Raw genomic sequence first — 12,882 nt, 5'->3', positions numbered from 1 at the left:
CCCGTTTTCCAATCTCTATTCATAGGTTTTTCCAGGCCCCCTGATCATTCTTGTTGCTCTCAGAATCATAGAATATCAGGGTTGGAAGGGGACCTCAGGAGGTCATCTAGTCCAAGCCCCTGCTCAAAGCAGGACCGATCCCCAACTAAATCAGCCCAGCCAGGGCTTTGTCAAGCCTGACCTTAAAAACCTCAAAGGAAGGAGATTCCACCACCTCCCTAGGTAATACATTCCAGTGCTTCACCACCCTCCTAGTGAAAAAGTTTTTCCTAATATCCAACCTAAACCTCCCCCACTGCAACTTGAAACCATCACTCCTTGTTCTGTCATCTGCTACCACTGAGAACAGTCTAGATCCATCCTCTTTGGAACCGCCTTTCAGGTAGTTGAACGCAGCTATCAAATCCCCCCTCATTCTTCTCTCCTGCAGACTAAACAATCCCACTTCCCTCAGCCTCTCCTCATAAGTCATGTGTTCCTGTCCTCTAAGCATTTTTGTTGCCCTCCGCTGGATGCTTTCCAATTTTTCCACATCCTTCTTGTAGTGTGGGGGCCAAAACTGGACACAGTACTCCAGATGAGGCCTCACCAATGTCGAATAGAGGGGAACGATCACGTCCCTCTATCTTCTGGCAATGCCCCTACTTATACAGCCCAAAATGCCGTTAGCCTTCTTGGCAACAAGGGCTCACTGTTGACTCATATCCAGCTTCTCATCCACTGTAACCTCTAGGTCCTCTTCTGCAGATCTGCTGCCTAGCCATTCGGTCCCTAGTCTGTAGCAGGGCATGGGATTCTTCCGTCCTAAGTGCAGGACTCTGCACTTGTCCTTGTTGAACCTCATCAGATTTCTTTTGGCCCAATCCTCTAATTTGTCTAGGTCCCTCTGTATCCTTTCCCTACCCTCCAGTGTATCTACCACTCCTCCAAGTTTAGTGTTATCTGCAAACTTCCTGAGGGTGCAATCCACGCCATTCTCCAAATCATTAATGAAGATATTGAACAAAACCAGCCCCAGGACCAACCCTTGGGGCACTCCACTTGATACCGGCTGCCAACTAGACATGGAGCCATAGATCACTACCTGTTGAGCCCAACAATCTAGCCAGCTTTCTATCCACCTTTATAGTCCATTCATCCAGCCCATACTCCTTTAAACTTGCTGGCAAAAATACTGTGGGAGACCATATCAAAAGCTTTGCTAAAGTCAAGGAATAACACGTCCACTGCTTTTCCCTCATCCACAGGGCCTGTTATCTCGTCATAGAAGACAATTAGATTTGTCAGGCATGACTTGACCTTGGTGAATCCATGCTGACTGTTCCTGATCACTTTCCTCTCCTCTAAGTGCTTCAGAATTGATTCCTTGAGGACCTGCTCCATGATATTTCCAGGGACCGAGGTGAGGCTGACTGGCCTGGAGTTCCCCGGATCCTTCTCCTTCCCTTTTTTAAAGATGGGCACCACATTAGCCTTTTTCCAGTCATCCAGGACCTCCCCCGTTCGCCAGGAGTTTTCAAAGCTAAGGGCTAATGGCTCTGCAATCACATCCGCCAACTCCTTTAGACACTCGGATGCAGCGCATCCGGCCCCATGGACTTGTGCTCATCCAGCTTTTCTAAATAGTCCCGAACCACTTCTTTCTCCAGAGGGCTGGTCACCTCCTCCCCATGCTGTGCTCTTCTCTGAACCCCCTTTACTTCTGCCATATCCTTTTTGAGATGGGGAGACCTCTGCCGCACCCAGTGTCCAGAGAAAGCTGCACCATTGATCTATATAAAGGCATCAGAATATTTTCCATATGATCCTCCATTCCGTGCCTTATGCACCCTAACATCGTTTGCTTTATTGACCAGAGCTGTGCAATGAGCAGAATTTGCCACCAAACGGTCTCCACTGACACCAGGTCCCCTTCCTGAGTTGATTCAGACCCTGTAACGTACGTGAGTAGTTTACATTTTCCTCCAGTGTGCATTGTTTTTGCATTTATTGACATTAAACTTTATTTGCCATCATGTTGCCCATCCCTCTGGCTTGGTCAAGTCTCTGAATATTTCAGTCCTCTCTGATCCTAGCTAACCTAAATAACTTTGTGGGCCTGGTAACTTGTTGTCAAGGTTCCTTCCCCACTCTGAACTCTAGGGTACAGATGTGGGGACCTGCATGAAAGACCCCCTAACCTTATTTTTACCAGCTTAGGTTAAAAACTTCCCCAAGGTACAAACTTTTCCTTGTCCTTGAACCCTATGCTGCCACCACCAAGCATTTTAAACAAAGAACAGGGAAAGAGACCACTTGGAGATGTCTTCCCCCAAGCCCTACACCCCCTTTCCTAGGGAAGGCTTGATAAGAATCCTCACCAATTTGTACAGGTGAACACAGACCCAAACCCTTGGATCTTAAGAACAATGAAAAATCAATCAGGTTCTTAAAATAATAATTTTATTTAAAGAAAAGGTAAAAGAATCACTTCTGTAAAATCAGGATGGTAAATACCTTACAGGGTAATCAGATTCAAAACATAGAGAATCCCTCTAGGCAAAACCTTAAGTTACAAAAACACACAAAAACAGGAATATACATTCCATCCAGTACAGCTTATTTTACCAGCTACTAAACAAAAGGAAATCTAGCTAGATTTCTTACTAACTTAACAGGAGTTGTAAGGCTGCATTCCTGATCTGTTCCAACAAAAGCATCACACAGGCAGACAAACCCTTTGTTCCCTCCCCTCCAGATTTGAAAGTATCTTGTCCCCTCATTGGTCATTTTGGGTCAGGTGCCAGCGAGGTTACCTTAGCTTCTTAACCCTTTACAGGTGAAAGGGTTTTGCCTCTGGCCAGGAGGGATTTTATAGCACTGTGGACAGAAAGGTGGTTACCCTTCCCTTTGTATTTATGACACTTGTTGCTTCATAAACTAACAATTTGCTCCAGCATCATTTCTTCTGGTCACTGCTAGGAACTAATATTATCAGGAAAGAGCAGGTCTGGGGTAGTACCTCCCCAACATCCTCTCTAGTGAGGGCTGACTGGTACAGATCATTTAGCTCCTCACCAATGTCCTTATCTTTCTTAATTGCTCTCTTTTACTCCTTGGTGATCTAGGGGACCCACAAATTCTTTCACAGACTTCCTGTTTTAGATATAATCAATTATAGGGCCTGAAGGGGCTATTATGATCACCTACTCTGACCTCCTGTATCACACAGGCCAGACTTCCCCAAAATAATTCCTAGAGCAGATCTCTTAGAAAAACATCCAGTCTTGGTTTAAAAACTGTCAGTGACCGAGAATTCACCACAACCCTTGGTAAATTGTTCCCACAGTTAATTACTCTCACTGTTAAAAATGTATGCCTTATTTCCAGTCTGAATCTGTCTAGAGTCAACTTCCAGCCTTTGGATCTTGATATACCTTTGTCTGCTAGATCAAAGAGCCCATTATTAAATATTTGTTCTCTATGAAGGTACTTACAGACTGTAATCAAGTTACCCCTTAACCTTCTCTTTGTTAAGCTAAATAGATTGAGTTCCTTGGGTTTATTACTGTAAGACTTGTTTACTAATCCTTTAATCATTCTTGTGGTTTTTCCCTGAATCCTCTCCAATTCATCAACATCCTTGAACTGTGGACTCCAGAGCTGGACACAGTATTCCAGCAGTGGTTGCACTAATGCCAAATAAAAAGGCAAAAACACCACTCTATTCCTACTCAAGATTCCATGTTTATCAATCCCAGAATTGTATTACCTCTTTTGGCCACAGCGTAACACTGGGAGCTCATCCACAACCTCCAAATCTTTTTTAGCCACTCCTTTCCAGGATAGAATCCCCTGTCCTGTAAGTATGGCCTGCATTTTTTGTTCCTAGATGTATATGTTTACATTCAGCCCTATTAAAATGCAATTTTGTTTGTTTGTGCCGTTTACCAAGCAATCCAGATTGCTCTAAACCAGCGACCTGACCTCTTTATTATTTATCACTCCCCCAATTATTGTATTATCTGCAAACTTTATCGGTGATAATATTATGTTTTCTTCCAGGTCATTGATAAAAATATTAAATAAGAACATAAGAACAGCCATCGTGGGTCAGACCAAAGGTCCATCTAGCCCTGTATCCTGTCTTCCAACACTGGCCAACGCCAGATACCCCAGAACAGGTAATCATCAAGTGATCCATCCCCTTCACCCATTCCCAGCTTCTCGCAAACAGAGGCTAGGGACATTCTTCTTCTTCAGCATGTTTCCAAGTTCCCTGAAGTCATCTACTATGCACAAGATATCCTGCGATGCAGTAGCATTTGTGCACTGATATGAACTATCACCAATGGATCCTTGCCCATCAACTTCAGAAGCCTGTCCAATCTTAGAGCGACATCTCATGTCTTAGCTCCAGGATGGCTGCATGCTATCCTGTTATCTGCCTGTTCCTTGCAAAATGTTCTTTCAAGTCTTCTGACTACTGAATCTCCAACAAGGATCCTCTGTCTTCCTTGGATGGATAGTAAGTAAGCTTGATTTTCTTAGAGGTTGGACTGAGCTGCCATCCATGTGTATCCCATACATCTGTTCCCTTGGACCTGCTGGATCTCAAGAGGTTTCGTCCGTAGTTTCCAGTCTGCCCATTCTCATCTATCTCCTCCTGAGCAGAAAGCAGCTGTGACCTCTTGCCTCTCATCAGGCCTCCTCTCTCACCAATTTCTTTGTGGCCAGCTCTTTTCTTCCTTGAACCTGAAGTGCTGGTGTTTACCCACCCTGGTGGTCTGCACTTAAAGAATCCTGTTGTAAATGGCTGTGGGTCTCAAATCTTGGCCCACAGGTTCCCACACAGCCCTCACACCTGGGCTATCGCTGGGTATCTCATCCTGAACTACTGGAAGTGCGGGGCTCCCAGAGGCATCGCCGACGAGTACCCTGACTGGGGTGATGACCAGCCCCAGTGACCGTCTGGAACATACTATTTAAGCCAGAAGGGGAGACATGAAGTTGTTTGAATCACTGAAGCACTTCCTGACTGGCTGCTGCACTGGACCTGACTCTTTCATCATCCCTAAACTTTGCTTCTGGCTCTGACCCCTGGCTTGGTTCCTGCTTCCTTATTCTGGTTCTGTCCACTAGGCCTGACCACCCCTGCTCTGACCACTCGGAAACGCTGCCCAAGTCCCAATTCTGACCGCTTGCTTGGACCAATAACCCTTGGAAGGAGAGAATCTGCCAACCATGTACCCTGCTACATTCCATTGTAGACAGTCTCATCATACCATCCCCTCCATAAACTTATCAAGCTCAGTCTTGAAACCAGTTAGGTTTTTTGCCCCCACTGCTCCCCTTGGAAGGCTGTTCCAGAACTTCACTCCTCTGATGGTTAGAAACCTTCACCTAATTTCAAGCCTAAACTTGTTGATGGCCAGTTTATATCCATTTGTTCTTGGGTCTACATTGGTGCTTAACTTAAATAACTCCTCTCCCACCCTGGTATTTATCCCTCTGATGTATTTATAGAGAGCAATCCTATCTCCCCTCAGCCTTTGTTTGGTTAGGCTAAACAAGCCAAGAGTCTTGAGTCTCTTCTTATAAGGTAGGTTTTCCAATCCAGCCAGTCTCCTGACATGGGGCTGGATCAGAACCGGCATCCACTAGAGGATAAAGGCTCTGTGATGGGGCTTAACCCCCATCATATGCAAGGCTAGTGAATACACCCAATTAGTCATGCTTTGCACCCAGGGAGGTGGATAGCGAACTGGCTCCTGGTCAGAGGGCGCAGAGCTAAGCCATAATAAAGTAGACTGAGGGAGCTCAATTGCAGGAGAAACAGCAGAGGAGACAGACCTTTCTGAGAGAAGCCCAGCGGAAGGGTACACAGACAGAATGGGGGTAGTGGGCTACAGGGAAAGATTAGGCTCCTACAAGGGAAGTCCTGAGATAGGGTTTGTAAGTAGAGAAGAGAAGATTTCAGTAGCCCAAGAGTGCAGAACTATTCAATTTTGTTTGGACTTGTTGATGATACCCCAGAAGAAGTCTGAACTTAGGTGACTTGGGTGGAGGGCTGAAACACAGAAGAGCTGGTGCCATAGGCAGGTGGGCAGTAAGAGCTGCTGGAGCCAAAGATAGTGACACTGATGCTAGGGGGTGCTCCGAAGGTTAGCGAGCCCAACCACAGGCTCCTACCCTGATTCCTTGCATCCCCACAACCTGGGCCCAGGCTGAAACCAGCACCCGAGAGGTGAAGTTGTCTCCCCCATGTGACACAGAGGTATCGCTGAGATCTGGCTCGGACATGCCAGCTGATCCGCTCTGTCAGTGAAAATGCCTGCACCAAAGAAAACTTTATTACTGCAGCACACCATGGCTGTGTTGGAGAAATGCTTTACAGAGGAAAGCACTAGATAAGCAATGAAGATGGTCACTGGTAATGAACAGCCAGAGTGAATGTGGGCAAGGCAGTGGGATGGTTTTGCACCTCACAGAGATATTCCACACCCATCACCAAGATCTGTGCCCTGTGGGGGCAGCCCCTTGTACCCACCGCTCCTAGTTTATATGTGAGCACACTCAGTGCTGGTGAATTGCAGGCTGGAGTTCCTCTGCCATGCTGGAGTTCAGTGGATTCCTGCTGGTATCTAAGGTTTGTCTGTAGCATCCACACTATCTAGGTGCTACATGTGCAGCCAGAGGTAGGTGAGACATTCCCCCAGAGCGTGGTGTAATGTGTATTGCATCTGGTATTTGCCCACTGTAACAGACATTACATAGCTCCCTGTCCTCGTTACAGGGATAGTCTAGCTCAGGGGTCCCCAACGCGGTACCCGTGGGCACCATGGCGCCCGCCGGCCACCATGCTGCCAAAATGCCGCCACCGCGTGCGGCTGCCGGAGAACCGCCTGCCAAAATGCCACCGAGAACCGTTGCCGTTTCTCGGCAGCATTTCGGCGGCGATGCTTCTTGCCGCTGCCGCTTCTCGGCAGTGGGGTGTCCGGCACCTGCCACAGTCTTCTGGGAATACCAATATGCTATTCCCACAGGAAAGGTTGGGGACCACTGGTCTAGCTGGTGCTGCTACCAGCACTTCCTGCGTGAAAGACAAGGCCCTCCGCATCTCCAAGGTTAGTCAAGGGTAAGTCTCCTCTGCTCTAGGATGACTCTGTCCTGCTCGCCTTGGGTAGGCTGTGAACACGCTCCCCCGTGTCATAGTGTGCTAGGCCGCAGCGCAGACGTGGCTCATCCTGCTGGTACCAGAGACTCTCGCTGAACTCCGGGAAGAAGAAGGCAATTTCTCTACGGGCTGATGCCGCCGAGTCTGTTAGAGGAGAGGGGGAGAGAGAGAGAGAGCGCCCTGAGGTGGTGGTGGCACATTGTCTTGATCGTACCCTGAGCTCTACTCAGAGGGGTGGAGGGGACAGCCTACGCTCATGGGCCTAAGTTTTACCACTGCATCCCTGAGTCATGGAACTGGGGTGAAAGGAGCCTGTCTACTTGGATTGGAGGAACCTGCAGGGATGCAAGGACATGTGGTTTGGGCACCAGCAGAGGCAACGAGTGCACCGAGACAGTGCCCCCCTCTGGCCCTTCCTCCACCCCAATGATTGCCCTGGTGTTCTTACCTGAGCCATGTATGGTGTTCCTCGTGTCCGTGAGGCCATAGGCTCCCCGGATGGAGTCTGGAGCTGTATTTCGGGCTCGGTACACTTTTGTGGGTCCCATGAGAGACCTCCAGCATGCAACAGCATCTTCATGCGCTAGGATATAAGCCCGCATTGGGCCACTGGGGAAACACAGCCAGGTGGGGACAAGAGAAGACAAGATTACTCCAGGATGTGGGCATCTCATGTGCTTTCTATCCTCACAGACACAGCAGCGTCAGAGTGGCAGGCGAAGGTGGCTGCCATGCAGCACTCCTCTAGGACACAGAGCAGGCTCATGGTAGCCAGGACCTCAGGGTTATCCCAGGCTGTTAAAACACCCTGATTCCAGGGCAGTGATGTGGCATCAGGTAGCCTAGAAAGAATGGCATTTCTAATAATATAGAACGCACTCCCTCAAGGGCTACACTGGCAGGACAGCACTGAGGATCACCTGTTGCCAGACTGGAATCACAACGTTCTAGCCTTGAGGCCTGAGCATCCTTCCTTGTCCCATGAAAGCTGCCTCTCTGGGACACAAGTGTCATGAATCCCAGAATGACCTTGCCCAGTGCCTTGTCCCAACCCCTTTCTCCCCTTATCAAGGCGTGGGGGGGGGGGGGTTTACCCAAAGGGCAGCAGTGTTGCTAGAAGAAGCACCAGCATGAGGGGGCAATGGCATGTGTGTGAGAGTAGGTGTCACCCCCCCTCACTCCTGACAGCCAGAACAGCTCCCAACCCCCATGGCTGGGATTCACTGTTAAGCTAGGAGTGATAGGGGAGGGGAGGTACCTGGTCATGAACTCCACCAGCCTCCGATAAAAAAATCGCCCTGCAATATGAGAGACAGCATTTCACTCTAAGGGGGCATAGATGTCCAGTTCCCCCATCATACTGATACCCTTGCTTGGCCTTGCCCTACCACCCTCCCCTTTCCTGTGCTGCTCTTACAATAGGAACAGAGGCATTGCCAGTCCAGGCCACATCTAGCAAAGCATCCTGTCTCTGACTGGGACTGATACCAGCTGCTTCGACAGCAGGGGCAGAACCCCCCAGTCGACAATTCTGGGATAACCTGCTCTTGGCAGAGTCTCCGCAGCCCTATCTGTCAATGGCTAGATCCTCCCTGCAGCAGGAGGGTTTATCTTATCCTAGCAGATATAGTAGAAGCCGTTTGTTTGCATCCCATCCATCCCAATAGGGTACATATCTGGTCCCTATTACTCCAGGAGCAGAGCACTTGGCAATTTTTAACGTACTGTATTTATCTTCACAACATGAGGTATGTAGGGAAGTGCTATTACCTCCGTGTCTGGAAACGGGAACTGATATACTAAGTGACTAGTCCAAGGTCATGCAGGAAGTCTGTAGCAGAGCACTATGCATGTAAGTGTCTAATTGTGTTTTGACTCCTACTGAACTCTTGGCCTCAGTAATGCCTCATGGCAGTGAGCTCCACAGATTGCGTGTTGCATAATAAATATTTCCTATGATAAGTCTTGCATGTAGTGCCTTCCACTTTCTTTGAATGACCTGTTGCATTCAGAGAGAGTGAACAGGACTTCCTGATTTACCTCCTATCTATCCTAGGGTTTATACTGGCATCTATCCCCATAGTATCAGACCACTTTCCAAGAGAAATCAGTTCTGTATCCCTCTGTCATGCCCCCTTTCATTCTTCTCTTCATTGAACTACACAATCCCTGTCTTCGAATCTCTCTCCACACAAGAGTCTTTCCAACTCTCTCCTGGTCTTTGCCTATCTCCCAACCCCATCCTTCTGCGATGTCCCTCCTGAGAGAGGCTAAGCTGTACCCTTCCCTGTGCTCCCCACTGCCCATTTCCACACTTCCTGCATGAGCAAAGACAACCTCCCGTCCCAGGGTTCATGCCCTGAAGGGCCCAGTTAGAGCCAGCAGCAAGCTCCCTGTGATCACTACCTGAGTGCTCCTGGTAAAATCGCTGGCTATCTTCCCTTCTCCACATCAGCTCCTTGGTCCGCACGATGAGGAATTTGTTGTTCAGGATGGTCTCGTGCACAGCCTGGAAAGGCAGGGCAAGGGTGAGGCACAAACACATCAGATGTTGCAGAGCAAAGACTTCAGCCAAGGAACCAGGGGGATCCTGACTACTGGGAGAAAGGTGTGGTCAGAGAAAGAGAGACTGCAGGGCTGAGCACAGGGGGCAGGTACAGGCTAGCTCCTGGAAATGGGTACAGTGCAACTAGAATAATTCACAAGGCCTCACACTCCACCGACCTGAATTCTGGGGTAGGGCGGGGTATCACCCACGGAGGCCCCGCGGGGGAGGGGATGGGACAAGCCGGGGGGGGGAATCACCCACGGAGGCCCCGCGGGGGAGGGGATGGGACAAGCCGGGGGGGGAATCACCCACGGAGGCCCCGCGGGGGAGGGGATGGGACAAGCCGGGGGGGGGAAATCACCCACGGAGGCCCCGCGGGGGGGGGATGGGACAAGCCGGGGGGGGGAATCACCCACGGAGGCCCCGCGGGGGGGGGATGGGACAAGCCGGGGGGGGGAATCACCCACGGAGGCCCCGCGGGGGGGGGATGGGACAAGCCGGGGGGGGGAATCACCCACGGAGGCCCCGCGGGGGGCGGGGGATGGGACAAGCCGGGGGGGGAATCACCCACGGAGGCCCCGCGGGGGGCGGGGGATGGGACAAGCCGGGGGGGGAATCACCCACGGAGGCCCCGCGGGGGGCGGGGATGGGACAAGCTAGGGCGGGAATCACCCACGGAGGCCCCGCGGGGGGCGGGGGGGGGATGGGACAAGCTGGGGGGGGAATCACCCACGGAGGCCCCGCGGGGGGCGGGGGGGGGGATGGGACAAGCCGGGGGGGGAATCACCCACGGAGGCCCCGCGGGGGGGGGGATGGGACAAGCCGGGGGGGGAATCACCCACGGAGGCCCCGCGGGGGGCGGGGGGGGGGATGGGACAAGCCGGGGGGGGGGAATCACCCACGGAGGCCCCGCGGGGGGCGGGGGGGGGATGGGACAAGCCGGGGGGGGGAATCACCCACGGAGGCCCCGCGGGGGGCGGGGGGGGGGATGGGACAAGCCGGGTGGGGAATCACCCACGGAGGCCCCGCGGGGGGCGGGGGGGGGGATGGGACAAGCCGGGGGGGGGGAATCACCCACGGAGGCCCCGCGGGGGGGGATGGGACAAGCCGGGGGGGGGGGGAATCACCCACGGAGGCGCCGCGGGGGGGGGGGGATGGGACAAGCCGGGGGGGGGGGAATCACCCACGGAGGCCCCGCGGGGGGGGGGGGATGGGACAAGCCGGGGGGGGGGAATCACCCACGGAGGCCCCGCGGGGGGCGGGGGGGGGGATAGGACAAGCCGGGGGGGGGGAATCACCCACGGAGGCCCCGCGGGGGGCGGGGGGGGGATGGGACAAGCCGGGGGGGGGGAATCACCCACGGAGGCCCCGCGGGGGGCGGGGGGGGGATGGGACAAGCCGGGGGGGGGGAATCACCCACGGAGGCCCCGCGGGGGGCGGGGGGGATGGGACAAGCCGGGGGGGGGGGGAATCACCCACGGAGGCCCCGCGGGGGGGGGGGGGATGGGACAAGCCGGGAGGGGGGGGAATCACCCACGGAGGCCCCGCGGGGGGGGGGGGATGGGACAAGCCGGGAGGGGGGGGAATCACCCACGGAGGCCCCGCGGGGGGGGGGGGGATGGGACAAGCCGGGAGGAGGGGGAATCACCCACGGAGGCCCCGCGGGGGGGGGGGGATGGGACAAGCCGGGGGGGGGGGGGAATCACCCACGGAGGCCCCGCGGGGGGGGGGGGATGGGACAAGCCGGGGGGGGGGAATCACCCACGGAGGCCCCGCGGGGGGGGGGGCATGGGACAAGCCGGGGGGGGGGGAATCACCCACGGAGGCCCCGCGGGGGGGGGGGGATGGGACAAGCCGGGGGGGGGGGAATCACCCACGGAGGCCCCGCGGGGGGGGGGATGGGACAAGCCGGGGGGGGGAATCACCCACGGAGGCCCCGCGGGGGGGGGGGGATGGGACAAGCCGGGGGGGGGGGAATCACCCACGGAGGCCCCGCGGGGGGGGGGGGATGGGACAAGCCGGGGGGGGGGGGGAATCACCCACGGAGGCCCCGCGGGGGGGGGGGGATGGGACAAGCCGGGGGGGGGGGAATCACCCACGGAGGCCCCGCGGGGGGGGGGGATGGGACAAGCCGGGGGGGGGGGAATCACCCACGGAGGCCCCGCGGGGGGGGGGGATGGGACAAGCCGGGGGGGGGGGGAATCACCCACGGAGGCCCCGCGGGGGGGGGGGATGGGACAAGCCGGGGGGGGGGAATCACCCACGGAGGCCCCGCGGGGGGGGGGGATGGGACAAGCCGGGGGGGGGGGAATCACCCACGGAGGCCCCGCGGGGGGGGGATGGGACAAGCCGGGAGGGGGGGGAATCACCCACGGAGGCCCCGCGGGGGGGGGATGGGACAAGCCGGGGGGGGGAATCACCCACGGAGGCCCCGCGGGGGGGGATGGGACAAGCCGGGGGGGGGAATCACCCACGGAGGCCCCGCGGGGGGGGATGGGACAGGCCGGGGGGGGGGGAATCACCCACGGAGGCCCCGCGGGGGGGGATGGGACAGGCCGGGGGGGGGGGAATCACCCACGGAGGCCCCGCGGGGGAGGATGGGACAAGCCGGGGGGGGGAATCACCCACGGAGGCCCCGCGGGGGGGGGATGGGACAAGCCGGGGGGGGGAATCACCCACGGAGGCCCCGCGGGGGGGGGATGGGACAAGCCGGGGGGGGGGAATCACCCACGGAGGCCCCGCGGGGGGGGATGGGACAGGCCGGGGGGGGGGGAATCACCCACGGAGGCCCCGCAGGGGGGGATGGGACAGGCCGGGGGGGGGGGAATCACCCACGGAGGCCCCGCGGGGGGGGATGGGACAGGCCGCGGGGGGGGGGAATCACCCACGGAGGCCCCGCGGGGAGGGATGGGACAGGCCGGGGGGGGGAATCACCCACGGAGGCCTCCCGGGGCGTGGACCGGGCCGCTGCGGGGCGGGCCCGGCGGCCGCTCCGCCCCTCACCTCCAGCACCGGCGGGTGGGCCACGGCGTCGGGCTTCAGCAGCGCCAGCGTGAGCTGCAGCGGGCGCGCGGAGCGCGGCACGGCCCCCATGGCACTCCCGGCGGAGGCGCGCGGGCGCGGGGCGGCGGGGGGTGCGGGTGCGGGGCGGGCGCGTCGCCCTGGCGGGCCAGGGAGG

The 12,882-nt window shown here is 55.8% G+C and overlaps 1 protein-coding gene across 2 annotated transcripts; it reads right to left on the bottom strand.

Annotated features, from left to right (window-relative positions):
• Positions 1 to 6,314: 6,314 nt before the first annotated feature.
• On the bottom strand, positions 6,315 to 12,816 carry LOC144277341 (nucleoside diphosphate kinase 6-like). 2 transcript variants are annotated; one of them, XM_077838077.1, is made up of 5 exons: positions 12,708 to 12,816; positions 9,563 to 9,665; positions 8,415 to 8,454; positions 7,605 to 7,765; positions 6,315 to 7,300 (listed from the first exon to the last, which is right to left on the bottom strand). In XM_077838077.1, the coding sequence occupies exons 1-5, from the start codon at positions 12,795 to 12,797 to the stop codon at positions 7,134 to 7,136; spliced, it is 561 nt and encodes a 186-aa protein (XP_077694203.1). In that variant the 5' UTR covers positions 12,798 to 12,816; the 3' UTR covers positions 6,315 to 7,133. The 2 variants fall into 2 exon arrangements, with proteins under 2 accessions (XP_077694203.1, XP_077694213.1); XM_077838087.1 differs by having other exon boundaries at positions 9,563 to 9,750; positions 12,708 to 12,793.
• Positions 12,817 to 12,882: the final 66 nt, after the last annotated feature.

Source organism: Eretmochelys imbricata, chromosome 1 (genome assembly GCF_965152235.1).
Source record: "Eretmochelys imbricata isolate rEreImb1 chromosome 1, rEreImb1.hap1, whole genome shotgun sequence".
In the NCBI taxonomy this organism is placed as follows: domain Eukaryota; kingdom Metazoa; phylum Chordata; order Testudines; family Cheloniidae; genus Eretmochelys; species Eretmochelys imbricata.
This window is presented reverse-complemented; position numbering and strand designations above follow the sequence as displayed.

Coding starts and splice junctions, on each gene's coding strand:
- LOC144277341 (XM_077838077.1), bottom strand. CDS start 12,797: ATGGGGGCCGTGCCGCGCTCCGCGCGCCCGCTGCAGCTCACGCTGGCG. Junction 8,455..9,562: donor ATTTTACCAGGAGCACTCAG/GTAGTGATCACA, acceptor CTCATATTGCAG/GGCGATTTTTTTATCGGAGG. Junction 7,301..7,604: donor GAACACCATACATGGCTCAG/GTAAGAACACCA, acceptor CTCCTCTAACAG/ACTCGGCGGCATCAGCCCGT.